General features: G+C 42.4%; 1 protein-coding gene across 1 annotated transcript; it reads left to right on the plus strand.

Annotated features, from left to right (window-relative positions):
- The first annotated feature begins 7,771 nt into the window (after positions 1-7,771).
- Positions 7,772-25,830, plus strand: LOC145440568 (uncharacterized). Its single transcript, XM_080318209.1, has 5 exons — positions 7,772-8,999; positions 12,372-12,411; positions 21,226-21,415; positions 22,888-22,991; positions 23,481-25,830. The coding sequence occupies exons 1-5, from the start codon at positions 8,965-8,967 to the stop codon at positions 24,441-24,443; spliced, it is 1,332 nt and encodes a 443-aa protein (XP_080174335.1). The 5' UTR covers positions 7,772-8,964; the 3' UTR covers positions 24,444-25,830.
- Positions 25,831-27,269: the final 1,439 nt, after the last annotated feature.

The following is a 27,269-nucleotide window of genomic DNA, read 5'->3' on the forward strand; positions in this document are numbered from 1 at the left end:
GACTTCAAGGTATCTTCGAGAAGGTAGTAGAAGCTATAGTTGGACGTCATTCGCTATGAGTTCGATGGCTTTGCAATAGCATACATTAATCAGTGCTTCCCAACCTTTTGCAGCTCGCGACCCACTTCTTGATATTGTGGGGCCGGACTCACTATGAGATATAATGACCAAACGATTGAAAACACATTAATGAGAAAACAAACAATCTATAATCATGCAATTTACTATTAATGCGAAAGTTGAGCTGGCATATTAGATGTTACCACATCCAGTCCATTAGGCTTGATTGGTTTGATTTATATCCTCGGGAAATATGCAGGAATACCTAAACTTGAGGTAGGCCTACACCTATTTTCGACCAACCACCACAAGATCGTCAGTACACCAATAAACTGCTATCATATCAATTGGAAGATTGCTGAAATTGCATTACAACGTCAAGCAGCCTGCTATGACATCTTGATTAGAAAACTGTAACATTTAGAAATGTTTCGCGATCCACTCGCTGGGAATCTCTGATTTGAATCCTATTATACGAAGAGGGGCGCATTACTTTTAAAAATAATAATATTATCGACTGTTTCACACTGAAATAGTAGCAGCGTTCTGTGTGCTCGGTTGGACAAAGGACAGGCGACACGCACTTGCCCGACAATGTAGTATTTGAAACACTATGACGTTCAAATTTAGTCTCCCAATGTATCAATTAGGTCACTCAATAAGTGAATGATTTGTACCATCCCCCTATGAAAATCATCCTGGATATGGGGTACTAATATTTTCGTGTGTCTGTGCGTTTGATGGAAATGATCAATGGGGATCAAAGATGGTCCGTGACTCAAAATCAAATTCACTACTTTCCACGTCCATTTTCAAGAACTCTTGAATATACTAGTTGTACCTAAACATGTTCTCCGGTTACCGGTGAATTCGGCACCTTCAGGGGAATTCGGCATTTGGCGACCCATAATCCTTACCCTAACCCACTACCCAACCGCGGAGCCTAACGATATATAGAAAAATGCACGAAATTTCGAGGAAGTTGTACTCGATCTAGAGGGCATATGATACCAAAAGAAGAAAATTCATGTCATGCGGGAAACACCTCGAAAAATTACCGGGAGAGAACAGGGTCTAACCTAGGGTTGCATTAAATTTTTTTGGTATACAAACATGTTAAAAACAAGGCCCTTATTTGAAACATGTTTTTTATTGAGCCATTCAATTGTGACGTCATAATGATACCCAAAGAAGAAAATTCATGTCATGCGGGCAACACCTCGAAAAATTAGCGGGAGAGAACAGGGTCTAACCTAGGGCTGCATTAAAAAAATATACAAACATGTTAAAAACAAGGCCCTTATTTAAGACATGTTTTTTATTGTGTTTTTTTCAATTGTTTTTTATTAAGCCATAGCGTCACGAATATCCAATTGTGACGACATAATGATTTGACATTGACAATCGAAAATATAGGGTAAATATAGCTCCTTTGACGAAATATCTGTGCTATAACTGTTGAACCAACTATTTTGAGGGTTCCAACCATCCCATATAGATATACGTCGGCTAAATAGGGTGGTAAGTGTAAGTAGGCTCATACAACATATTTTTTGAGAGAAGTATTTACACAATTATGGCATAATTTTACAGCTTAAAAAACACAATTTTTTTTAAAAAGGCCTTTGTTTAAAACATCCTTAAAACATCTTTTAAACAAAGGATTTTAAAAGACCGTATGTTTTAAATGCAACCCTGGTCCAACCTCTGTCACTAGCCTAACCCGAAACACCAAGCCGAGTACATTAATACTTACACATCAAGTGTAAAGTGCCGTATCCACAATTCACGCCAATATTCAGTGCGATATTCATTTCCGAATTTATTAAAACAATATTTATGCATAGATTTCATAATAATAATAATTACATTTCCAATGCCACATCCAACAAGTGCCGAGTTCAGTGGCAACATGTTCGCCATTTTGCCCAATTCCCATCCCGTGTAAGCTACTCAGCCAGAATAACATCAATTCCGCATCGCTGCCATTTGCGCCATTATACTTATTCTTAGCTCTTCCGAATGAATATGACGTCATTTTACAGTCAATATTCCAAATATGAACTTGGATTAACGAAAGATCGATTGCTTCGCACGCGATTCCGACATATCGTGAATTCCCCTACTTTCTTAGCAAAAAGATCATTATATCACGGGAAAATAGGCGTCAAAATAGCGTTTAAAATGATGGCACGCAGAATCAAACCTTGGAGTAATATATTCATATTGAAATAAACCCGAAGATATTGTATACTGAAGTTTTGAACCTCCAAGAGTCTCAAATAACCCAACCACGGCGTACTCTGAATTCTGTATTCGTCGGCAATGTCTTTTGATCGCACTATTTCGCCCATCATTACGTACACTGCATATCAAGTAGCCCGAATGTCTTTGGTGTTCAGACTGTGCGCTGCCCTCGCGCAAATTTCTCGGCCGTCTGGGCCGCAATTTACATTTCCCCGTTCGCGAAACGATGTTGGTGGCGCATATCTTCGGTGACGAGGCGATGGGTTATCGCCGTAACGCGATTATGGATGTTTTCGGGAAAATAACATTCCGTACGAGGAGGCGTGCGCCAGCGTGATACTTTTGTTGCGATGCTAGTAAGCGCGTACACATTTGATATTAAAGCGAGCCAACGGCGTCGGCCGTCTGATGCCAGGGAAGGCGGTGCTTTGAAAGGAATTTAACAAACCGTAATCCGACCCAGCGGTACTGGTAGGAACGCAACATGGCCAGCATATGTTTGCAAAGCTATGCGTCTTTGGCGGACTTTGCGAACTTAAACCACGCTGTCGGCGAAACGATCGATTCGGGACGCGTATTTGTGGATGTAGATTGTAGATAGTACGCGACTGTCGGGTGTCGGCTGTGTGTAGAGGTGAGAAAATTAGTCATCATTGGTACTCAAGTAGAAGTAGAAGTTATTCAGTCAATTCGTATTCATTTACAAGTAGCGGTAACGATTTCTAAGTAAACAAAAAGCAAGTACTCTAGGCATATGGTTCAGTCTCAAAAACAGAATACTTAGGTATAAGAGGAAGCAGTTCAAAAGCATCATTATTTGAATAAGTAGGCTACTGTAAGTAGGCCAAACCTACGTGAGCAGTCTGAAAAAGTAGAAGTACTTCGATGCTGACACCACTTCTATAGTTGTGTGTCTTGTGTGAGAGAGACGGGCGCACTGATTACTATTTAGTATTTCATAAAATGCAACTCAGAAGCACCTAATGAAAAACAAAACTGCAAATTCCACAACGCCACCCGAGGTGCGTAAGCATATGAACATACCAAGAAATAGAGCAGGTTTTTTAACTTTGTCCTGTTCGTGGCAGAATCAGTTAAACAAATGCCAATGGACCATTAACGCTCAATGAAAAAAAACACGAAGTTTCAACAACACAATAAGTTACTCAAATGGGAAATTCACTCAAATTTAATGAGCAGATTGTTTCCGTATTTCGTCTCCTTTGTATTCAGGACGCGGTGGATGAGAACGAGGAGCGAATATCAGCTGCGACATTCAGTCGGTTCCACAGTTCGGATGAAAATGCCGACTCAGGCAGCCACGTTGTGATCGAAGGCAGTAGTCTCACAAGACACATTGTGCTTATTTATTGATATGGTACGACCATTGGAATTTTTTGCGACTTATAATTAGAAATAAGGTATATAATTAATTTGAAAAATCTTAGCTTTCAATGCAAATAGAACCAGTATTCGTGTATCTTATACGTATAGGGAGAAATAGCCTACCCATCGTAAGTTAGATAAACCAGCAAGTATAGATCAGGACCAGTCCTTTCAAAAGCGGAGGATCCAGCTATTTACCCGTCCGCTTCTGTTTTCATAATAACATGATTTATAATATCATGGTGTACAATGCAAGCTTTATGACCCACTATAACCCATATAGGTTGAAAACGCCTGACCTAGAGCAAATGTGGTTCATGCTGTAATGTAGCCTATACCTGCAAAATCATAGATGTGGCGTAAAAGTACCAATAGATATCAAAATGCCATGAAATCAACATGACAACAATACCAGAATAGTGGATAAGATTCAGTATCAGCAATCATTTCGTCATTATAAAACACCACAAGACTTCCATATAATAAACAGATAGGAAGGTGTCGAAACGACTTGGAGTGGTATTTGAAATCTGGGCCTAGGTGATTTAAATAAGATACATATACACTGAATGGAAAGAATTAAGGCAGTGCCTTTTAACCTGTGTGACTGTTCGCACTTGTGCGAATGAAAAAAAATGCAGTGCGAATGACCAAGGTGGTGCGAATAGTGCGAATGAAAATCCGGATCAAGTGCGAATGACGAAGGTATAGTGCGAATGGTGCGAATGAAAATTCGGATCAAGTGCGAATGAAAATCGTGATTAATTGTTAACTTTTCTGACGTGGAATAATTCAAATAAACCTAATAGGGAATTTAGGATCAGTGTAACTTTTGTAGTTGCGACGCCATTGTAAAAACTTCCTACGACGCACCACTCATCGTAGCTCTCACAAGCCATAGTGACTTAATATTCCCGCACTCTAATTATTACGTAACCAGAAGCCTGGTTTGAAGCTGGTGTAGTGGCAGTATAGAGATCTCTACAATCTCTATAGTGGCAGACATACAGTATATCAGCCAGCTGAGCCTGCGACAGGCTGAAAAAATGACGTCAAATTGACTTTCTGCTTTCTTTCGCTAAATAATCATCATATTTTCGTAATAACTGTTCGATTTGCGCGAGGCACGAGGATAGTAGTAAATACCATCATTACAGACCCACATTTGCAAGTTACTGTAACGCAAATTTTTACCCCTTCAAGGGTTATTAAAGTATGGACCGCGAAGGGTAAATTTTGGGTCGACACGGTACCAGAGCTATCTGTTAATATGTATGTAATATTTATTGAATTTTATGCAAAAAATCCTGCGATCGTTTTTACATATTCAAGATCACTGTCTTGAGTACTGTGGCCAATAAGCGAGACACGCAACGAATGTGGCTTTATCATGAGTATTCACGATAAGACTTGTCCGACTGTTTATTCTGGAAATCATGGTCGAAGACCGTTGGGATGAAGTAGTGTATTGGTGTGCAACGAGCGAGTTCAGGCCTATGAGACTCAATCATTTCGAGGACAACCCCTTCTGCGTTTTGGCGAACGAACCGCTGATAAAATGCGGTGCCAAAAACATAAACGGCGACAAAACCTCGGTCTAAAAATTACCGATGCTGGATGACCAAACCTTTCGAGATCAATTGGATATGCTCCGTTGTCTGCACGCAATAGTTCCGTTCTTGCAATCTGAGTAGACATACTGTAGTACAACAACTGCGATACGCAGATGAATTTAATTCGCCCTAATTTGAAATCGCGTGCGTCAGACATGTTTTGTAGAGCTGTGTTGGGTAGAATTGTGGTGTGCGCGTTCTGTATGCCATACATGCCCGTAAAATCGTAGCATACAACTGTAATATTCAAAATAAATTCCTTTTCATGGGTGAGGCCCGGGTCGCGAGAAGTCACAAAAACTCAGATTTTGGTGGTAGTCTAAAAGCTGCTTTACCGTTATTAAACTGTCATGAATTCTCAAGTTAGATTCGGCTAAAGAGTTGAACACACAGTATCGTGAGTTTATTTGCTCTTCTCATAAACTTGCGAGACAGAAGTTGGAGCAACGTATCATCAGGTAGCGAGCTCAAATGGGCCTACTCTCCTTGATCGTTTTGCACATTTGCACCTTATGTTCCAAAGAAATAAAGCAAAAGCATCAACACAATCATGTGGGTTTTTCATCCTTCCGACAAACTGGAGCCTCGCGGAACCTTCGTGTCAGCTCTCAAATACGATTTTTGCCTGCAAGCATTTTTCACTCACGAAAAATACGCTGTATTTTGGATAGGATAGCAAAACAGATTTTAAGACCTGGCCATCCAAGCACTAGTAGACGTATTTGTACAAATTCCCAACAACATGGTTTGGCCGAGAAGGGTTTTAGTGAAATAATTGGAATCAAAACGAGCGACAAAAGTTGCCTTTTTATTGAGACACTTGATAGCTTAAGTTACATTGTAGCCAATTTGTTGCACATCTGAACAAAATTTTGTTAAGTAGGCCTATCTTCATCTACTTGTTGTATAACAATTTTCGATTAGTTTGTGCGAATGAAATTTATTTTACAAAAAAGTGCGAACGGAGCACGAAAAGGTTGAAAAGCATTGAATTAAGGGATAACATAACACTACTACGATCAAAATGAATGTCGCCTGTGTCGATCAGCGAGGTTGATATGTCAGATCGAGGTCCGAAAATCTTGAGGGCTGATTGCACTTAAAGACCTACAGGTTAGTGGTTAGTCATCAAGAAAAGCATTATAAATTCTTGAAACACAAGCAAACCCCATGTATCGCTCGTTAAAGATAGAGTGTTTTTCTCATGCAGTAGTGAGTAGGCCAATTTGTATGGTAATAGATGATCTGTTACGGTCACTGGATGGCGATACGGAGACGGGATTCATCTGCACTTGACAAGTTCGAAGAAATCAGCTCCATATTGCTGGGTAAATAAAAGGTACCGTCATTTCGGAGACCCCCGTTGGTGATTCTTTTGATCTAAAAATCGAAACCCATTCCAGCAGGTTATCTCTAAAATCCACCTCCGCCATACGAAGGGACAGGGTCGCTTCCTATCTTTTATTGTTTTATCGGCGTTACTAACAATCGGCTCGTGAATCGCCGCATTGTCTCAGCGGAAATTCATCGAGCTTCAGATATATTTTAACAGAGCAATTAGCACTACTCACGAGCGGCTCTCATCTTATCGCGGACTATTTCGCAATTGACAAGTGAGCGACTTATGTTCTGACGATCCTCGTCATCAGAGCAAACATATTACGACGGATATAACCGCTCATCTTCAACGTGAAAACAGCTTAAATATGATAATACACCGCTATGATCAACTCTCATCGCGCGAATGAATACACTCTCCTAAAATAACGCAGTACATGAGTGGCGAACATTGCTAATTGCGGCATTCTTACACGAATGGAACGAAAGTGGGTTTCTCAAATTCATAAACGTTGCATCGACCATCAGCGGTAAATAGCGATGGAACGACATTACGGATTCGAAATTCAGGTTTGGCACTAGAGCCTACAATCTCTAACCGTTACCATGTTCAAGACGATTGCATTGGAATATTGCAACCAACTTCTCATGCCACCCATCCAGAGTGTACCCCATGTCGCACATGGCGAGTTCCAACAAAAAATTATGATCATTTTAAGGATCTAGCTCTCGCGGAAAGCATGTGTCACCCAGAGCCAAAATATTTAAATTTGAATTGTCGCAACCGATAAGCGACATGGCCTCTGTGTATATACTCGCGAAATATTTTTTCACATATACCCACCGTTTTATAGCACTATTGCGATCCTACATTTAGGGATAGATACGGCCAAAAACATGGATCATACGTAGACTACATTACTGCGTTTTGAAGTTTCCCAGTGTATTTCTGAGTGTTATGCTTAGTAGTGAAGGTTTGCTTCTAAACGATGTCCCTCTGTTCGCGTAACTAAAGCGAACATGTCGCCCGGACCATCAATAATATTATGAAATACACACAAAACAAGCTACGTATCAACACCTAGCCTAGAATGTGCCTCGCGAGGCGCAGTCTAAACGAGAGAACTCCGGAGCCTATAGAAGTTTCGATACCCTCTCGCGGGGCAGCGCAACAATTTTTTCCCTTTTTCCCCGCCAGACGACTTGATATGACACGGATACTCCACGAATCTCGAAGGCCTTATTCCGATCTTGTAATACAATGTTTGATTGTATTTTGTCAACTGCCGAGTGCCTTTTTTCGCATCGATTATCTTTAATTGTCACTAAAGGGGGCAGAGGGAACTTTATCGCTCAGTCTGAGGAGAGCATCGCTCACAATACCACCCGAAAGTATATACTCGGGGATGATAAGATATATTAGCAATAATTGTGGCAATATAATGAACTTGCGTTCGCTTTCGAGAGAAATACAGTACCGTGTTTTTTCCAAGCTCCTGTTTGAATGTCAAATTCAAAATCCGCGTACCAGTCATGGAAAACGTACAATATCACAATCGCAGTGTTGGCAGAGCACTTGCTTGGTCAATTCCGACGATTCCTCGTGTAAAGGTGGAGCAGTCGCGCAAGTGCAACCACAGTCAGTAATCTCTGCTAGATGCATCCGTGCTTTTGAATTCGTCATAGTGTTGAAACGTGAAACAGCAGATCATTAAAATTCTTAACGCGTTTACTTATCTTGTTTATTGTTAGTTGTCCGCCACGCTGAACTATGTGAGAAGTATACAAACGGCAGACGATAGGGTATATTATGGGGTTAGCTGTTGACGCTATAATTGAATCTGTAAAATATTTATACACTTGATAGCGATCTATTGACCGCGAGAGATCGATGGTAGTGAGGATCTATGTTTTGTGTATTGAATACTCTCGGCGACTAAAGCTGTTCGAACCACTGGGAATCTCCGTGGCGTTTGGCCCGGGAACTATCACGTACTTTTGCCGATAGACGGAAAAATTCTTTGTAAGCGAAGTATAAAAGCGAAGGTCTGTGATATTATTATAGATACTAAAATATTACGAGTTCGTGCAATCGAATGGATACGCAGCACGTCGGACATCTTGATTGAGGATTTATAAAGCCATCGGGACTGTAACTGCATCACCGCGCCCACGAAAGCTACCTAGCTGGGCGGAGAACACCGAATATTTACCGAGAGAGATATATCTACGATCGATGTGAAGAAAGGGTAGCAAAAGTCATCGTGAACTTACGACTGCGACAGGGCCAGATTCTATTAACTACAATACTTTGCAATCGATGAATTTGATCATGAACACGAACAAGAACTTCAGGTACATATTATTTACGTTATTTTGTTTTACATGATCATAATCACTATTGGTCTCCCTTGTGTCAATGTGAAGTTCAACTGTTCAACTTAGCCCGTGGGACTGTAGATACTCGGTATCACCGTGTATAAGTCACAGACGGCTGACAGTAAGCCATTGCAATGTACCGCACTGCGTTCGTGAATTGGACCTAATTAGTGTTACATAATTATTCGCCATCATATTAATCTGGTGTGCGTCATTCTGAAAGTGAGCGATGAGTCTGGCGGTACTGCAGCAGATATTGAGATCGTTTCTTGCGAGTCTAGCCGCGCGGATTACTCGCTCGTGGGAAATCAATACGCACCGACACCGGACCGTAATTGATCGCTGTATCTAACCGCCGAGTCGTACATTCATATTACGTGTCCTTAGATAGTTTCTTGGTTCGTTTCTGGATTCCAAAACCATTGTTTATACACATGCGAGTGGCCCGCGTGAAATCCGACAACCGATAGTCCTTCAGTCAAAAATCGGCCCCTGTTAACTTTGCCGGGCCGTAACGGTGATTACATGTCGCGGCGCGAGCCTGTCCTAGCAATACGTAGTCATGCGACATACGATACAGTCCTGTTCGTTCTGGTAGAGTCGCATTCCTAGTCTCATGACTCGGCCCCAATTGCGGATCGCAAATGGTTACATTCTCGCTATGGGAACTTCTTTCTTGTTAATTAGCGTTTCCTTATTACATTTCAATCGCTTTTCTGCTGCGTTGTCATGGCGTTAAAAACCCGCTGCGCCGTTCTGAGTGCGACCCGCTGGAGCCGATGTAATCTAACGCCGATAAAATCATCAGAAACAGTTCGTTACGGTATTAAAAGATGGCTGCTTCCGGTATTAGTGTGAAATTGACAGGTTGCTGTGGCGAAGATTACGTGTATGTGCTACGTCCTCAATACTCTGGAATCGATTATAAGACTTTTCCTACAGAATGAATCACACATCGCCACAGCACAAATTGACCAAGTAGCATTTACTATCGGGCCATCTGCAGCTTAAAAGTCGTATATTTTACACGTTCATTGTCGCAAGCCGGTGTCAAATGTCTCGAATTTCGGGACCGGAATCGCGCTTGATCTTGACACGCTCATTGTGATCGCTCTCGAGTTTCGTAGCGTTTGTTGCAAATGTCGCTCGCTTCGATCTTCTTGCTGGATTATATTATCTGTCAAATCAATTCGTAATTAAAAGGGTAATTGGGCCGTTTGACGCAAGATTAAGCCACGCGCGGCTGAGTCAAACTCAACCCCGTCATGTGCGAACATGCTCTGTAAATACGAAGGGTTTATAATCTCGCGCGGATCTGTTCCAAGTAACCCCGTCGGTGCAGTTACCGAACGCAGCTCTCGCGGTACTGCTCTTGTTTCAAAAGCGAAAACAGCTGATCGCGAAATCGCTGGGCTACTGTACGAATTGGGAGATCTTATAATGAGTCCGTCGACTTCGCAAATTGGTAAGCAAACCGCATCAAGGAGGCCTTTAAGACGGGTGTACTTGAGTACTTGTGAGACCTTTTCTTCTTCACATTGCCCGCTATTTAGCTGACGCGTTTCTGTAGTAGAAGTTCTTACTTTCTAGGTAAGGGGTAAATTAGTAATAATCAGGAATAATGTACAACCGCCTTATGCTACGTTACAAATATATCCCCAATTCCCTACTAGTTACAGACAAGTGTCAGTCGAAAATAATCGGGTTTATTTGAATTATAATATATTATTCAAATGTATATTGAAGTTCTGTATCTCCAAAAAGCTGCAGCACAAATATACCTGTCAATACATTTAGGGTAAAGTACAACACAACACAACACCATTTGAATACAGTACGTGAGAATTGCGAAACGTAACCGTCATCTTGGACACATGTTAGTGTAAACTGTTTCTATCAATGTTTACCCGTGCGGTTGGCTGAAGTGTCCCACGATTACTCAATACGCATTGACGCTCGTACGGCCCATCACGAGCATAATTATCTCTAGTGCCGTGGAGGGCCCTCACGGCGTCGCGAATAGCATCGAAAAGGGCTTGCCTGTGAACGAGTTTCCTCGCGTCGCGCCCGACGTATAAATTGGCCGCTAACCCGGCCGCTAATACATCGCGATCGAACTTGAGTACGGTATATATAATCCGTTTATAGTTTTTTGAGTGTTATCAAATGGTGGCTTTTAAACTATATAAAGACCTCTAATCTTGCTTTGTCTGGTTATACGGCGCTGGAAGTTCTATTTTTAAGCTCGTAAAGTGGACTCGAAAAATCCTGATCGGAAACATGTATTATATTAACGCTGTGTTTACAGACATCGCGACATTATTGGGAACACACGGGATTCGCGGCTCAATAGAACAAGTTCACACATTGCCTTTATTGAAATTTGCCTCCTAGCAACGAATATCGTTGTTAGACTACATAGCCTACCGTTCGTAGGAATGCATATGGGCCAATCTAAAATTGAACACTACAATTCCCTAGAAATAATTTTAATAACAAAGTTATGGAGCTGACGCAAATGACCGCAGATGTCGAACAATGCAATGAAAAGAACAACTAAACACAGACCATATGTTGCACATGATTAGAATTATCAAACCGAATCAAGGCCCCTCAAGTTGACATAATAACAGCGCAACATAGATGTAAAACTAAAGAATGAAGTACTGTATATGGACTGTATGTCAAACTTGTTCGCGAGGTGGTCGACAACTAGCATACGGATGTATTCCATAAATTAAACAATACTGGAAGCCATTGATTTTATACATGTCAATCGCGCCAATTCAATTACCAGCGTACGAAATGCGCTGTGTAGTTTTGTAATGAATCCGCAGAGGTAACGCCGATGTGTTTGCAGATGCGCAAAAAGCATACATGTGTGTTCACTGTTCATTGTATATTGTACACGGCGCTGGCGGTCTCTGTCACAGCATATTAGTATCATTTCGAAACTTGACTCGAGCGATTATTATCAATCTGCAAACACGCCGATATATTCGGGCGTGATCGTCATGACTGTTTGTAGCATTGCGGTCAAAGGCCGCTTTCTATTACGCCGAAACACCTTCGTGTTGCAAACTAAGGGCTGCTATATCTAATTCTCAATAAATCCAAAGGCTAACTATATTGGGTTGATGGTATTGGTACATGTCTTCGTATTATTCCAGCTGGTATGAATACAGAGCTTGCCCGACGTCACACAACATACAATTCGATGGGAAAGCCCTTTCGCAACCATCCCACACAAATATTTGCGTTCTGGTTAGCTATGCTAGAAAATATTTCGCCAAATATGCGTAGCGTCAATCTAAGTTGGCAAATTGATTAATTACTGTTCTTTTTTAGATATCGTTTTGGGAGCATGATACCGCTACTTTTTGTCATGGTACGTATACCTTAAATTGTTTCGTAACAATCGTAACCATGTTATCGATAAGAGGCCTTGTATTTGCTGTTATCGCCCGCGTGGTATTGACAGCCCGGATCGCGCCTCGTTGGGAGCAAGTGGTTAGACGCGCGCCTTTGCTAGACAACCTTAGTTCACCTGAATACCCATGCTAGCGTGGTTGATCATGTCAGCGCGTCGGGCTATGTTTGAGCCCTTAGGCGCGGCGTAGTATATGGATCTGCTGTAAGAATTCTATGAAAGATATGACTTATCAATGCCGAGATCAGTAGCGGAGGATGTTTACTGTTTACAAGTCTAATACCACCGAGTTTGTAGTCTTCTGTCTCGATACGCTTTCGGCAGATTTGATCACGGCTTTTTAATCCTCTCGCCAAAAGCCCATTACTCACGCATATGATATTGTTCGAGTGTTGGTCAATAAAGTAACTGTCTCATATTAATCCTTTCAATATGCAAAGGATAAAGTTGTCGGTAAACACAGATTCAGTTTCGTTACTGCTCACTTCAATGCTTTCATTGTAAAGCCATTCCAAAACCTCTGTATAAGCTTATTTTCATTGAATTTCAACGGGTTAGTTACATGTTTATTGGGGGCTGACATGGAGTGTTGGCTTCGCAGATATCAACTTTGATAACTTGTTGCTAACAAAACTTCACAAAGCGGTTAAATTGTAACGAAACATTGACAGGACCTTATTTTCAAGGAATAAATTTCGACGTTTCAGTGCATTTTGTAGCAATGGACGTGCGCGCGTAGCTTTTCGAGGTAAAACAATTCGTAGCAACACCTAACTCTCTGTTGCGCTATGAAAGCAATTGTAAAACGGTTGTTTGTTTTTACAAATCGCATTACAAGGAAATTGTCGCGGTCGCGCGCATGCAAACCAACGTAATAAATTCCTACAAAGCGTACTCACGATCGTAAAAGATTCCGTATCTGAAGTCGGCGGTCGTAACGCGACTGTAAATGTACTGGTGAATAAATTTCGATTATGCCCTTTTACGAGAAATGCAACACGCGCTTGGTTTGTTTTGTTGTACTTCCAAACAGCCGCTCGCGCCTTTGATGTTCCCTAATTCGCAATTTTATACACATAATTTGTCAGACTTGAAATACGATAGGGCCAAAATTTTCAAAAGGCAACGCCACAGTCTACAGAGATACCGGTGCCCGCCTAAAACAATAATGGGGGGAAGCACTTTGTCGCGCGTTCGACTAATTGAAGGTCCGGTCTACATAGGCACCGTTGCACTTCACGCCAATGTATCAGTAGTAGTTATGGCGGGTTATAGTCCTCGCCGTTGAATTAGAAGCCGTGTCTCAGCCCCACGTCTCAACGTTAATAGGGCCAAAAATAATACAGACGAGAAATTGCGAACGAATGTATTGTGCTAATAGAAAATCAATAGCCGCCTCAAAACTTAACTTTTCGGGCTTTCACTGAAGCAAAATCACATAAATATCCTCAAATTAAAGCTTTTGAACGTATAGTCTTTTTCTATAGACAGAATGTATGGAGCTGATGGCCGATCATCATTCGTGGTAGAACGGAAATAAGTCTTAATCACTTTGAGCTTTGAGAAGCTCCTCTCACAGCTCGCAATTGAAACACCAATGGTCAGATAAAGTTTCAGACACGAGCATAAATATTGGATCGAATCAAGTAGCTTTGCATTAAATAACCACTGTAAAACATCAAACGATGTTGCACTACGATCAAACGTAGTTTCACTGCTTCGCACCAGCCTCTTAAATCTGTCAATTTCCACAGCTAACTCCAAAAAGTCCACCTCGTCATCATAAGAGCTTTTACAAGCGCTGGTGAAAAAATTCTGACTTTCGCTTTGCAGCAGCGCGTGGGGATTAAAAAATCCAAACATATCATTTAAGTGGTGTATGCCGTTAAACCAAGTTTCAGCTTCAAGTTTAGCTGTCACACTCACTCACTCACACAAGCATACTGCTGATCCAGCTAAAAGCAGCATAATTGGTCATGGTCATCCTATAGTTGACCAGGCCCTCCGAGCGCCCAAATTTAACAATACTGATCTTAATCGACAGCTATTGTTGCCCTGATTCCGGAAATACAAATTAAATGCTGCTTGGTCTGAAAATCGGCATTGTTCCTAATAATCGCTCGAAATAATTTCCATTATCATGGTCAATTGGTCAGTATGTTGCGGCGCTCCGATTGTTAGGAACAATCGGCCTTGACGGCTATTTTGGAGTGGTTCCATTGCCATGTTAACATATTAATTCGTGTTTTCGGAATCAGCGCGACACTAGCTTTCGATTGAGACCAGTTTGATTAAATGTTAGCTCACGGGACGCCAGCTATAGGACTACCAATTACGCTGCTTTTAGCAGGCTGTGCACATTGTGCAGTGTGCAGCCTCATTTTGCCGCCCCCTTGGAGCCTGCCGCCCCTGGCGCAGAGCCAGAACCGCCAAGTGGCTGCTACGCCACTGGTTGTATACTTGTTTGTGACATTGGTCAATTTACGTTATTTTCACCGCGTTACTCCCGCGATGTCTTCACAAGATATTGAAAATATGTTTATTCCGACACAGAAGTTCAAATAGAGTACTTCCTTGCCCATCGGCATATGCACATCGCGCACTAGTACATATGGTACATATACAACAAACGCACTCATGGTATATGTATAGTATACGCAGTTTACGCACAGATCGTGTGTACTGTGTATGTGGGTTGGTGTATATGCCGCAAAACATCAAGGATCAAAATATATCACATCCTGTCTGGTTAGAAGAATTGGAATTGCTTAACGTAAAATCTACACTGAGTGTGTCCGCGGGTTTGCGATAGTTGTCGTGACCCAGTGTCATATTGCCCGTGACTCATTACAGAGGCTAAACCGCGTTTCAGGTGGCTATAAGTAGAGCCCGACCGATATTGGATTTTTGAGCCGATACCGATAAAACCGATATCCAGTACCTTCACCGATAACGCCGATATATTCAGCCGATATTCAACAGATATGGAATCAAGCTCAAGTCGCATATTTAACACCTCAAGAATATTTCTTTGAACAGATTTACAGCCATTGCCATGCTTGAACATGAAATGAATGATCTATAATAAATATAACAATAGCACCAGTCTAGCAGTTGCAGATTACAGTTCACAAAGCATAATTTCTCGCCCCTTTCTCCAAGGAGTGAACTTCTGAGGTCTTCAAAAATGATGTATACAGTACTAAACACAGTGAGTAGTCTTTCACTTGGTACTATAGTTAGTGGCAGAGCAAGAGTTGGGAATCTTTCCTTATTTCGGTTCCACCACTCCGCTGCAGGGGATCTTTTCTTCAATGGTTCTACCACATATTGATATTCTTCTGGCAGTGCACCTGGATCCTTCAGCACATCATTAACAAATAGCTGAAGAGAATGTGCAAAACAACTCACATTGTTCACGTCTGCTACTGCTCCACCCATCCCCTTGGGCCTTGACCATGATCAGCATTTCAGCAATCAATTGATCAATATTTGACGCTCTTTTACCAGCATTGGCCCATGTCATCATGGAATCAAAGATTTACGTATGCATTGTTGGCTATGCTCGGCTTTTGCTTGATTTCCTTGCAATCTAGTCTCGCATATTCCCCATCATGGTGGCCGCTCAGGTCTCAGTCAGATGACTTCATATATATCTGGTATTTATAGCTTTGTTGCCTTGGCTTGTGAGCTTCTTACACAGACACCACCAGCACTATCTACAGAAAATTGTTTCGACGCGACGCTTTTCTCCATCATCACGAGGGTCAGTCCAGCATGAATGAAGTTCTCATTTCTTTAATCGATGGAAATCTTCTGCAGACAACTATCCGTCCAGCTGCTCTCTGTCTTCGGTATTTGATCACTGCAGGGGGATTCCCCCGAAGTCACTGGGGCATAACGGTGAAAGTATATTTCTCACATAGTCGTACTGGCCTGCATGCACTATGCACTTATGCAGCTTGGACATTTATTTTTATAATTTACCGACATGCAGTGGAGACCTCACATCTTCTCTGATTCCCTACCACCTTGTTGTGACGTCACCAAAATGGCCGATATTTTTTTAGCTCCAATGGCCGATACCGATATTTCTTTCCGAGTGTGATATCGACTCGATATTATCGGCGAGCCGATAATCGGTCGGGCTCTAGCTAAGTATACGCCTTTAACACGTCTTCTTCATTATTACGTCTTTTCCGATAGCAACTGTCTTTTGTCACGACACAATATTCGTTGAGTACATCTTTTATTCCGGCGCGCGATAGATCGGATCTTATCTCGCATACTTCGCATATGACCGTCACAATGCTTTGTGTAACGGCAACTAGCATCGGTTTGGTAATCCGCGCAGCGCTGCCGCAATTGTCGTTATTTCGCACGCTGCAAAATCCGATCCATTCTGTGTATTATACGCTGTATAAAGACGGTGTTTAGCGTCTGATGTGATGCGCAATTTCATCTCTAATCGTCAACTTTGTGACCTTTAACTGGATAGCTGCGAAATACATACCATCACTCGTTGGGAAATTGCCATTGAGCGACCGTACAGGCGGTATATGTAACCATAAAACGCACATCAAGTGGATTCAGTAATATTTAATCGTGCGACAAGGTTAAATGTCGGACTGCTGGCTGTACGATTGAAATTCCACAAAACACAGCTATAAAACTACGAAAGTTACGCCATTTCAGATCTTTAGTGGTAACGGTATAGCTCATATGATAATGCACGACAGTGTGGATAGTCTTTGACTGGTTTGCAATCCTGCAATCTGGGTTAAATTCTCAAATTATATCGGCCAAATACGGGATTTTGATCTTTTTCGAAACGATACGGTTTGCCTAAGTGTATTATTGTTGAAAGTCACTGTAGATAAATCCGCACTCTTGGAAATGTCATAGTCGGTTTGAACCTAGATTGCAAAGATACAAGGTCCACGTAAACCTGCCTAAGCCATATAAGACCATTATGATCCTGGCTTTACTGTTGTTTATTTAACCGATGGATAGACAGACGATTTATTAGCGTTAAATGCCAAATTGATTGTTTGCATTGAGATGTTTGATCTATCGCCGGGCTGTGAGTTGACAAAATTTACTAGACGGCTGTGAGATACGCGTCAAGTCCCGGCTATCGAGCCCGGCATTATTGAAAAAACAAAGGGCTCCATTCCCACTCACTGCGTGATAATAAATCACCCAAAATCAACACGGGCCTGTGACACTGGAATGGCTTACAAATATATTAGGAACACGAAATTTTCATTACATATCACAACACCCCACCGATAAAATACGACTTGGCGCACCCCAGATGTGTGCAGTCGCTGGTTGACATGGCATAGTGACTCAAATCAAGCAATACCCGAGATAATTACGGAATAATAGACTTAAATACTCTGTGTACACTTTGAAGAAGATGATGCTCTGGTATGTCGACGGTGGGATTATGCTGAATGGGGCAAAAATCTCGTATCCATCACGCAATACTTGTAAATTTCAATAAGAATTTGTAATCATTGTTACCGGTCACATTTTTATCACTGCCCCCAATTTGAAAGGACAAGTTTTTCAGCGCAGTCCTCAGTGGACAGGACATACTGTAGAATTAATTTCGGCGTATCGCTGTGTAATTGAACACGAATCACTCGCATTCGATGCAATAGCTTGTCAGTTATACCCATGATTACGTTTGAAAAACCCGGGCGATTACAAAATGATTTATTTTCGTAACGTCATAATATGCATTACGCGACCATAATCATGTCCCAGGTATTTATCTGTCATTGTCATTTCCCGCTAGGTCCTCGATCTGATACCGTAAATTGAAAGGTATCGGCAGATAAGCGCTGAAACTAGTTACCGTGAAATTAGCTTCTTTCCACAATTGGAATAATAGTGACAATTGTAAAAGATCCTATCTCCCGCGCGGCTCCAGTTTAGAGTAACTGCCAAGCGAATGCCCCGAAGCGCACCAGACTTATGATGCACCGCGCGAGTGGTTTATTTTTGTGTCTTCATTCGGTGAATGTAAGCAGCCAGCACGCTCAAATGTTCGGAATTATTTCGCACGCTGTAAATCATTGCGTCCTCGCTATATAGCTGGTAAAAGGGCCGTAGACTTTGACATCACCAACACGACGCGTCGCTCGATTTGCAGCTCCGTGCTTATCTCATTAAAATATGATTTGAATGCTACACTTGAGACTGTCTATCGCCGAACATAGTGGGTATGTGACACGGAAGGATGGTGTCAAATTTCGTACCGAACCAAATATTTACTACCTCGCACTGCAGACAAACGAATTTATTTCGTATCTAAGATAGATTTGATTTCTGAAAATAGCAGTCTGAAGAACATACAACCGCCCGCGCTTTTGTCCAATCTCCAGTTGAATTACTGGTGCGGCGATGGAATTTATTTCGAAAGCTTCAACCTTTCACCATTCAAAACCGAAATAGCGCGGCGACGAATCTAACACTTTTGCAACTTGTTCGTCTCAAGTGGTATCCTGCAAATCGTGCTGGGCCGAGACGGAATGTAAAAACTGAATCGCCAATTTCATTCTCTTTACAATGCTACGTGATGAACTTAGTCGCAGTAACAGTCCTGAGCTTTTGTAATGTAATGTACTAACTTCCACTGAACGTGTTGTATTCCTGCCCGATAATGCATATGCTAGATTATATTGTATAGTCGGAAGTAATTTAGTATGGGGGTCAAGCACGTTATTTCCCACACTGCCACGATTTCTATTACTTAATGCTTGTGCAATGTGCATCCGGTAGCGCTAATATCGGACGATTCAATGAAAACGTATTCTGGTTGACCTACAAATGTCAATCGGATCCTAAATGCAGTATGTACCATCCATAGTTTTTGTCTGTGCGATGCTGCACTTTTACGATCCTAGGAGGTGAACTTTGACTTCGAACCCGACTAAAGAACACTCCTTATATCGTTATGAAACTCGTCTGCCTTTGATAAAGCGAAAGGTGTGGATTAACGACTTTTTGATCCTTCCACGTTTCTAGCCATTGCACCTGAAAAGCGTAGCGACAGTTTCTTTCCAGCTGTTCTGGCATACGTCATGCTGCCCAGAGAGAAAGCGACGACAGCCCAAACCCACCTTTCTGTTTCCGGTGACTTCATATAGTCGTGGGCGACGGAATCTAATAACGTTACGTTATAGTTGCTGATTGGTGTCCCTGAATGCGGATTGAAATTTTTGATACAAAGCAGACCCGTGTGTTGAGCCGTAACTGTGGAAATCATGAAGGATATATCGCAGGGAAGCGTAATTTAGGCGCGGCTACAACGATTGTATCTTTAACATGATTTTCTGTTGTAGATTTTACATACGCCCCCGTTAAACAAATCAGTTGTTTCGAATAAACATATTAAACTAAACGAGATTTGCTATCGTTATTCAATCTATGAATTTCAAGAGGAGACGGGAAGTTTTCAAGAATTTGCGCACTCCTTAACGTTTTATAGATAGGACATCGGCCGTTTCCGGGTTAAGTATTTTCGATAGTCGTTGATAAAGTTGAATTCGAGACCGCAATTCGAAAATTATTGAAGCGTAAACAGGTGCCTTGCATGGCAACTTTCGCGATGCGATAACGTAGCATATAACATGGGGAGTACCAAGGCATATGGCGTGAGATGGTACTACTACGCTGCCGATTAATTCCTATAGGGTTTAGCCCAGATGTTTCATTATGTATGATCCGGAACAGCTGGCAATATACTGTTTGTTACCGCCTCATTTGTCGAGACCGTTAATTTACCCGGTGGCGCGACCGCGAATTCATACCATTCACAAGTTTAACTGGACGGGGTTGTCAGTATACTTGCGAAAGTACATGGCAACACAAAAACTGGATTAGGGAGATAGACGCGTAATGCGTGCTCGCGTGATGCCATTGTAGCGCGATTACGGTTTCAATAAATTGCAGCTAAATATCGGAACGATTCCGACGCCATACAGTGATTACCATGAAATTCAATGGTAGATATTCATTTATTCAACGTAAGCTAAACAAGTTCGATACAGGGCAGACTTCGCGTCGCCATTTTGAGAACCACGCGCAAGCGAGCTCGCATTGGTATGCACAGAGAGGTTACAAGGCGGTGCCATTTGAAGCTTTCTCCTGTACTTTGCCGGACGATTACTTCTGTATGGGCGTACCGTATATATATTTGTGACATTTCCCTTTGTTAATTCAAAACATTATCGGTGCGTTCATTTTAATAACTATACTATACATGTTTAGGGAAGGTTACCCTAAATACTTATAATCCACGACCAATATTAGCTCTACGCCATTCCTCACACTGCTGAGCTTTGTTCTTCCTTGGCGGTATCGATACTTGATTTGCGGACATTCTGTAAGTCCCATCCATAAAATGGAATACAAAACATCAAAAGACCGCAACGGGTAGATACGCAGATGATAAAAATCATCCATTTCGGCGAAGTTATCAGTTGCGGGGTTCTGAATAGATTCTGAATAGATTGTTGACGAAATGACTTTCAACTATCTAAGAGGGTCAATGTGGAACGGGCATATAATATGTCGAATGGGCTTTACAATGAATCTCTCAAAGTGATATTCGCACAAGACCCTTACGGTAATGAATGGATTATTATCATTCAAGATATCTAGCTCAGCCTTCTACTGCGCCAAGTATTTAGGTTACGACACGGCTTGTTTCATCCTCCTGATTTCCATAATGCCTGATCGCCACTTTCTTACCCGCAGTTCGCGTCGACTGCTGGCAGCCGAATCGACAGGCTAGACTTGGTCGGATCATACATCAGCCACCATCCTACTTTTTCCATGGACCAGAAGCCGCGGATATGCCAGATTTATTCGCGTATCACCAAGAAGCACATTCAGATATTGCCGACTAAAAAGGTCGTGGCCAAGGGTGCTGACGGGGATGAATACGGTAAGTTGTAGATTCGCGACCCGGGATTTATTGTTTGAGAGAGTGATTGATTGTGGTGCCTACTTTGGTAGGGATATTCACCAGCGATTCGTTGAACTCTTATAACTAACCAAGCAACAATCGCAAGTTGAGACTATGCAACAGCTATTTTATCAAAACACGAACAAATGAAGAATGTGGTTGTTATTAACGGTAGTTTCAACAAGTAACCTGGTATGTCGCATGTTTCGACTATCGCATGCAGTAAAATTCGTATCGTTCAAGCCACATTTTAATTCACAAGCCACGTGTACTTGTATAACTGTCCGACGGGGAAAGACACCCCTAAAGTGGAAGTGTGCCAAGCGATCGATCGACTGGTGGCCACTGACACGTTTACACCGTTTCATGTGGCAGTCTGTATGATGTCAATCGCAATAGCGGTATGCGGAATACTTTCGGAATTTCGTTGATATCTTAGGCCGGATCACGCGAACTTGATTTTAAGAGAACGCCAAACGAGAAATTCAAGTGCACTTCAGCCATTACAAGTGTCTGTCGCCATGGCGCGTAATTCCTCGGCACATAGAGAAACGTCATGTCGCCAGGACAACATAATCCCGAAACTTCGTACAGTGACATTGAGTAGTCTGTACGAACCGTGTGCACTACAAGAAAATATCCGTTTTTACATGGACCCGTGCGCACCAAGATCACTTAGACGGCGTATTGAAATAACGTGGTGCAGTTGCTAAATATAATTACCATGTAGATTCTTTTTAGCAACTACGCCACGAGCAAATCGTATTGTCGCTGTGTTTTCCGGTAAATTCCTATCAGAGCTTGAGTCAGCTTTGTACACTGCCCTAAGACACATTCGCGACACGATTGATATTTGTTTATTTACCCGACAACCGACGGAAAAACGCGCTGCACGTCCAATTCGGGCGAAACGGTTCACTGTTAGAAACGCCGCCTTAACGATACCGATTGGTACGCATATAGACAGCTCAAAGTTTTTTGGCTCATGCCGATGAAGAGACGACAATGTTTGTTTCTTATATACAAGTACAAAGCAACGCAATGCTGTCAAAAACGCGAATGAAACAGCAGGATCACCATGTAGTCTTCAAAAACATAATTTGGTAAACTAATAAATAACTTTCAAGCGGTTCACCGCCTGACCTAAAATCTACAAGGCAGGATATGAGATCACTTACTCTTGCGATATTCAACCTCAAAGGCAAATGTAAAGAACGCGCGCGGTGGTCGGAAATTGTAGATCCCGAGATGGGCGATTGTACAAAACGCGCCTTCACCCGATCCACATTGATTGATGAGGGATTGCTTACTGTGTTCGCAAACCTTTGAGAAGTGTGAGATACTATTACCATTACAAGCCCCCTACACTCACTAAGCTAGACCACGTAACACATTACCGATGTACTAACTGTATCATGTACGAATTAAAATTTTCTTGTCGTTTCTTCCAGCCCTGCTTGAGAAGACTTCAATAACGTTTGGAGTGGTTACGATAAGAGGAATAAAGAGCCGGCGCTACCTATGTATGTCGAAAAGGGGAAAACTTCTCGCGAGGGTGAGTATTGTAATGTGTATAATGGTCGTCGGTTAAAGATATAATTGGATAGGTCCCTCAATTCCGCGAGATGACATTTCATAAATTGTTGCTCACTAAAGCGAAGGCGTTATAGCTCTTTAGAATTTCGTGTCAACTCAAGTAGACGCCTACTAGACTGATGAGTGCACTGTAAAATATTCAAATTTTCCGGGAGTAACTCGCAACTGCGCCCCTACTACCCCAGAACAGCTGAAGGGACACGACGCGTTCGTGATTGACCGTGATTTTGATTTGTGACTGTCACGGTATATGAATGCGCTCGTTTCGGAATCGAAATGATGAATCATGCGAGATTGTATGTTTTTGTTGAATATGCGCGCGCGCGGGGTCTGCGCTATTAAGTCCGCGCCGAAACATTTCCATCGCAGATCCCGCCGATTAGATTCCTGCCCGATGATGTCCGACCGTTTGAGATGCCGAACTGTGAAATATCGCTCTTTCTTTCAGAAAAAACTCGCAAAGGACGGCTCGTGCTATTTCATCGAGAACATAACCGCTGCGTTCTGGACGTCGTTCGAGAATCAGCGACACGAGAAGTGGTACATCGGCTTCAAGCGAAACAAGAGGCCGAAACGGGGCCGCAAGACCAGGGAGAATCAAGACGCCTGTAACTTTCTGATCCGCAGCCCCGAGTCGGAGGACGACGAAATCAAGACCGTGCCTGCTCACATGCAGGAGTTATTTGAAAATCTCAAACGTACGTTGATAAGGAAAAGCACTGTTTTGACCCGGAAGCGACGGCACCGCCTTCAAACAGAGAATCCAATCAACGACTCGATTGATGAGATGATGGACACTCTGCCGAGCTGGGCCAAACAGCCCCCGCACAAAGAATCCCCGGAAACAGTCAAAACAGAATGGATGATCCGAGTCGAAAGCCTGATCAACAAGCTCGACCCGCCCTCGCCTAAACCGAATCCAACCCCGAGCTCGTACGACGTGGAAGCTGCCGGTGATGCCAGGAGAAAGCACAGGTCAGCAAAATCCAGACGACGCTCCAAAGGAAGTAGGTCGAGACGATCGAGAAGCGGTAGAAAACGGAAAGCGAGACCTCGGCCGACTTTCTCTCCATCCGGAAAAAAGATGGCCGACGCAGCGATGCCAAAAACTCCGCTGCGGCAAAAAGACGAAACCCCTGCGATTTTGGCGACTGTCGCGTCGCCGTCATTCGCGAACATTAGAGACCGCGTCGCTGACGATACGGATATCGGCGCTAATGAGCCGGACATTCTTTTAATCGATGAACCGGATTCCGGTAAACGAACTCATATTATTAACAGTATCGATAGTGAGTTTTCTAAATCCGAGCATGTCTCGAGAGACGAAATTGGCACAGGTTCCTCATTTCGCTCGAGAAGGAGGCCACAAACGGGTAAGGCCTCCCATCATATGCTCCGGGCGGATGTTTGATGTCGTTCGGCGATAAAATATCACTGTCCGTGAGAGATGCGGGTATGGCCGTGCAAGCAGTAGCCAAGGTCAGCTGCGTTGCTGTAGCGTGCGCGTAAGATAGCATTTGAAAAAATGTTCAGCTTCAAGGAGTGAAGCGCGCTCCAATACTGAGTGGGATGTCGGAGTTCATTGCCGCGGAGGGGCGAACTGCCGGACCGATGTGAAACTGTGGCACGCGCGTGAAGTTTCAGGCGTTTGGAACTCACGCTCATTTTTCGAAACCTTCGAAATGCTAGTCAATGCTTCAAAGATATCGTGTGCTGTGCGTGGAATCGCAATCGCGCGCTTCTTCATCAATTATGTTTCCTTAATATCATACAAAAAGGTGAATCGCGCCGAGTCAACATTTTGCACAGTCTTATACGAAACTTTTTCAATGATTGCCCGCGATTTTGAACGCCCTGTACAGAATTGACACACGACACGACTGCCTATATTAAGTGGCTATCAATATGTGTACCGTGTACCGTATCTGTATAATGTGCGATTTGAGGTTGCGAACACATGTTAACGTCTGGTGTAGCGATATGTTATTCGTGATCTAGTCGACAAAGTTGCATCCATCCGGACGCGGTCATTTCCAAATTTTTTCATACTTTAATATTTGTCCACTGTCGTCACAAGAAGTTTTGTCTTGAAGATTGCTACGGTTACCTTTCTTTACAATCCATCAATGTTATTTAACATATCATATTCTTCACCTTCTTGTAAAAGGAACCCTTTGTCTTGCTGTAGTATGTTTCCATCGCGTGAAACTTACCGCGTACTGAGCCGTGGAAATGCATCTATTTATTGTTTTTCCGGTCGAGTTTGCCTTCGTAGTGTCTGGTACGTTTTAACGAGGAATACCACCATTCTGAACCCCACCCCAATCCGTTGAGAATATATTGTTATTTCGATTGGTATTTAGGACAGATACCGCATGTCCCAGTTAAGCTACCGGTACTTCAACAGGTCTGGGCTTCTTGCAGTGTTTCACTAACGGTGCGCTGTCATTTTAAACTCATTACCGGGCAGTACCATATGGAAGTGCCAATCCCTAATTAAGATTCAGAGACACCGACTACAGTCGCCCTGTACACGGTACAGTTTCAACCGAACTCTTATCAGCGCGAGTACTTGTCTGGTTGCTGTGGGATACGGGCGTTTTGTTTTAGTATGGTTGAATGCACATGCTGGTAGCAACGGTGCTGTTTTCAATGTGTCGCAGCTAGTTCTGTGACTCCGGCGGATACTCGTCCACACGATTTACGTTTTTGATATTATATTTTTCGCCATTATTTTTTACTAATTTAATTGCTGAAGAATTTTTAGGCGTAAGGGAATAAATTTGTGCAATACCTTGTTTACGGAGTTATTGGAAAGCCTAGAACAAGACGGCGTAACATTATAACGCCAGAAAACCAACAGCAGAGCAGATGCTAGGATTTGAGATGTGTACGAATGAGAAAGTTACATTCGAAAAACAAGACTGTCGGATTAATGTGTAGTTCGACGAAAAGCCGCATGCCGTTTTGTTGGCATAGGCCTATTTTTGTACGATGAAGCTGATTGCTGATTAGTTCAGCAATGGAACGTGATGTCTCAACATCAAGAAACTATACAGGATAAAAGAATTTCATCGACTAATGAAACTGTAGCGGAAGGATTAAATTGAATTCCAAGAATTATTATGTAGACTTTATATTACAAGTTCGTGACCACAGCCGTTCCCTACTGCTAATGGGTTTCCTTTTGCTGTCAACGTCAACTCAGAAAACCTGACTTTGTACGCGCAGTAGCACATGCGCCTGACGTAGGCCTACTAAAAATATAATGTATCTCCCCCTAGTTTACTTTTAGTATATTCTATTGTGCGTGGTATTGACGTTGGCACGAGATTCGTAAATCGAATTGTCGAACACCTAATCTGTAGGCCTAATACGGAAAAACCTCACGATTTCATATTTATAGTCTTCTATCTCCAATACTGGTTTATACTATCGTATTCGAGATTTGGATGCTGCCAGCTAAAGTCAAACCTTTTCTAGTAAACAAACACAAACCCGCTCATGTTTATGTTCAATATCCTGTCCTTTTGGCACATGTCAAGTTGACAACTTCAGTAGGTTACAAATCTAGATATAGCGGGTGCGTTCAACTCGGTGATAAAAGTGAACGTACACCATAATGTGCTCAAATGCTGTTCTATAGTGCTGCTTTTGTTGCGGCAAAAAGGTTGCTAACTATTGTCTGTGTTTGACACATGATTGCATCAAGACACTGGGCATCGTTGTGACTACAGCGACGGCGATAAGTTATCTGTAATAAATCAACAGGTAACCTTTTGGTCATGACCTGTCACTGTGGTGACGTCAGTAAGATTGCCAAAGATATTATCTGATTGCATTCGTCGGGTATTGAATGCTGCAGTGTTCCCGTGAACGTCGATCGAATTCCGAATCAGATGTGTAGATTTCATGATTTTGTGTCTAGTACGAGCTACTAGCTATGTCCACGATTCCGATGGCGGAGGCTCCGTCGCATGTAATAGGTAAGCGACGTTCGGGTACCGCACCGTATAATATGCATACGTTTTTTTCTTTATTGGAGCTTGCTATGCAAATATGTTGGAGCATTACCCGCTATACGAGAAGTGAGCACTGAGCAGTAATAGTTTATTATAGAGTTCATGATCTTCTTTCGATGTATCCTACATCATCATGCTACAAACCATAGTGTCAACCTGTTTAAATTCAAGCTACAGTCCGTTTAAAACCAGTTGAGTGTGATTGCTCGGGTGAC

The sequence above is a fragment of the Botryllus schlosseri genome, chromosome 6, assembly GCF_051294905.1.
Source record: "Botryllus schlosseri isolate E-star chromosome 6, Bs_hap1, whole genome shotgun sequence".
Classification (NCBI taxonomy): domain Eukaryota; kingdom Metazoa; phylum Chordata; class Ascidiacea; order Stolidobranchia; family Styelidae; genus Botryllus; species Botryllus schlosseri.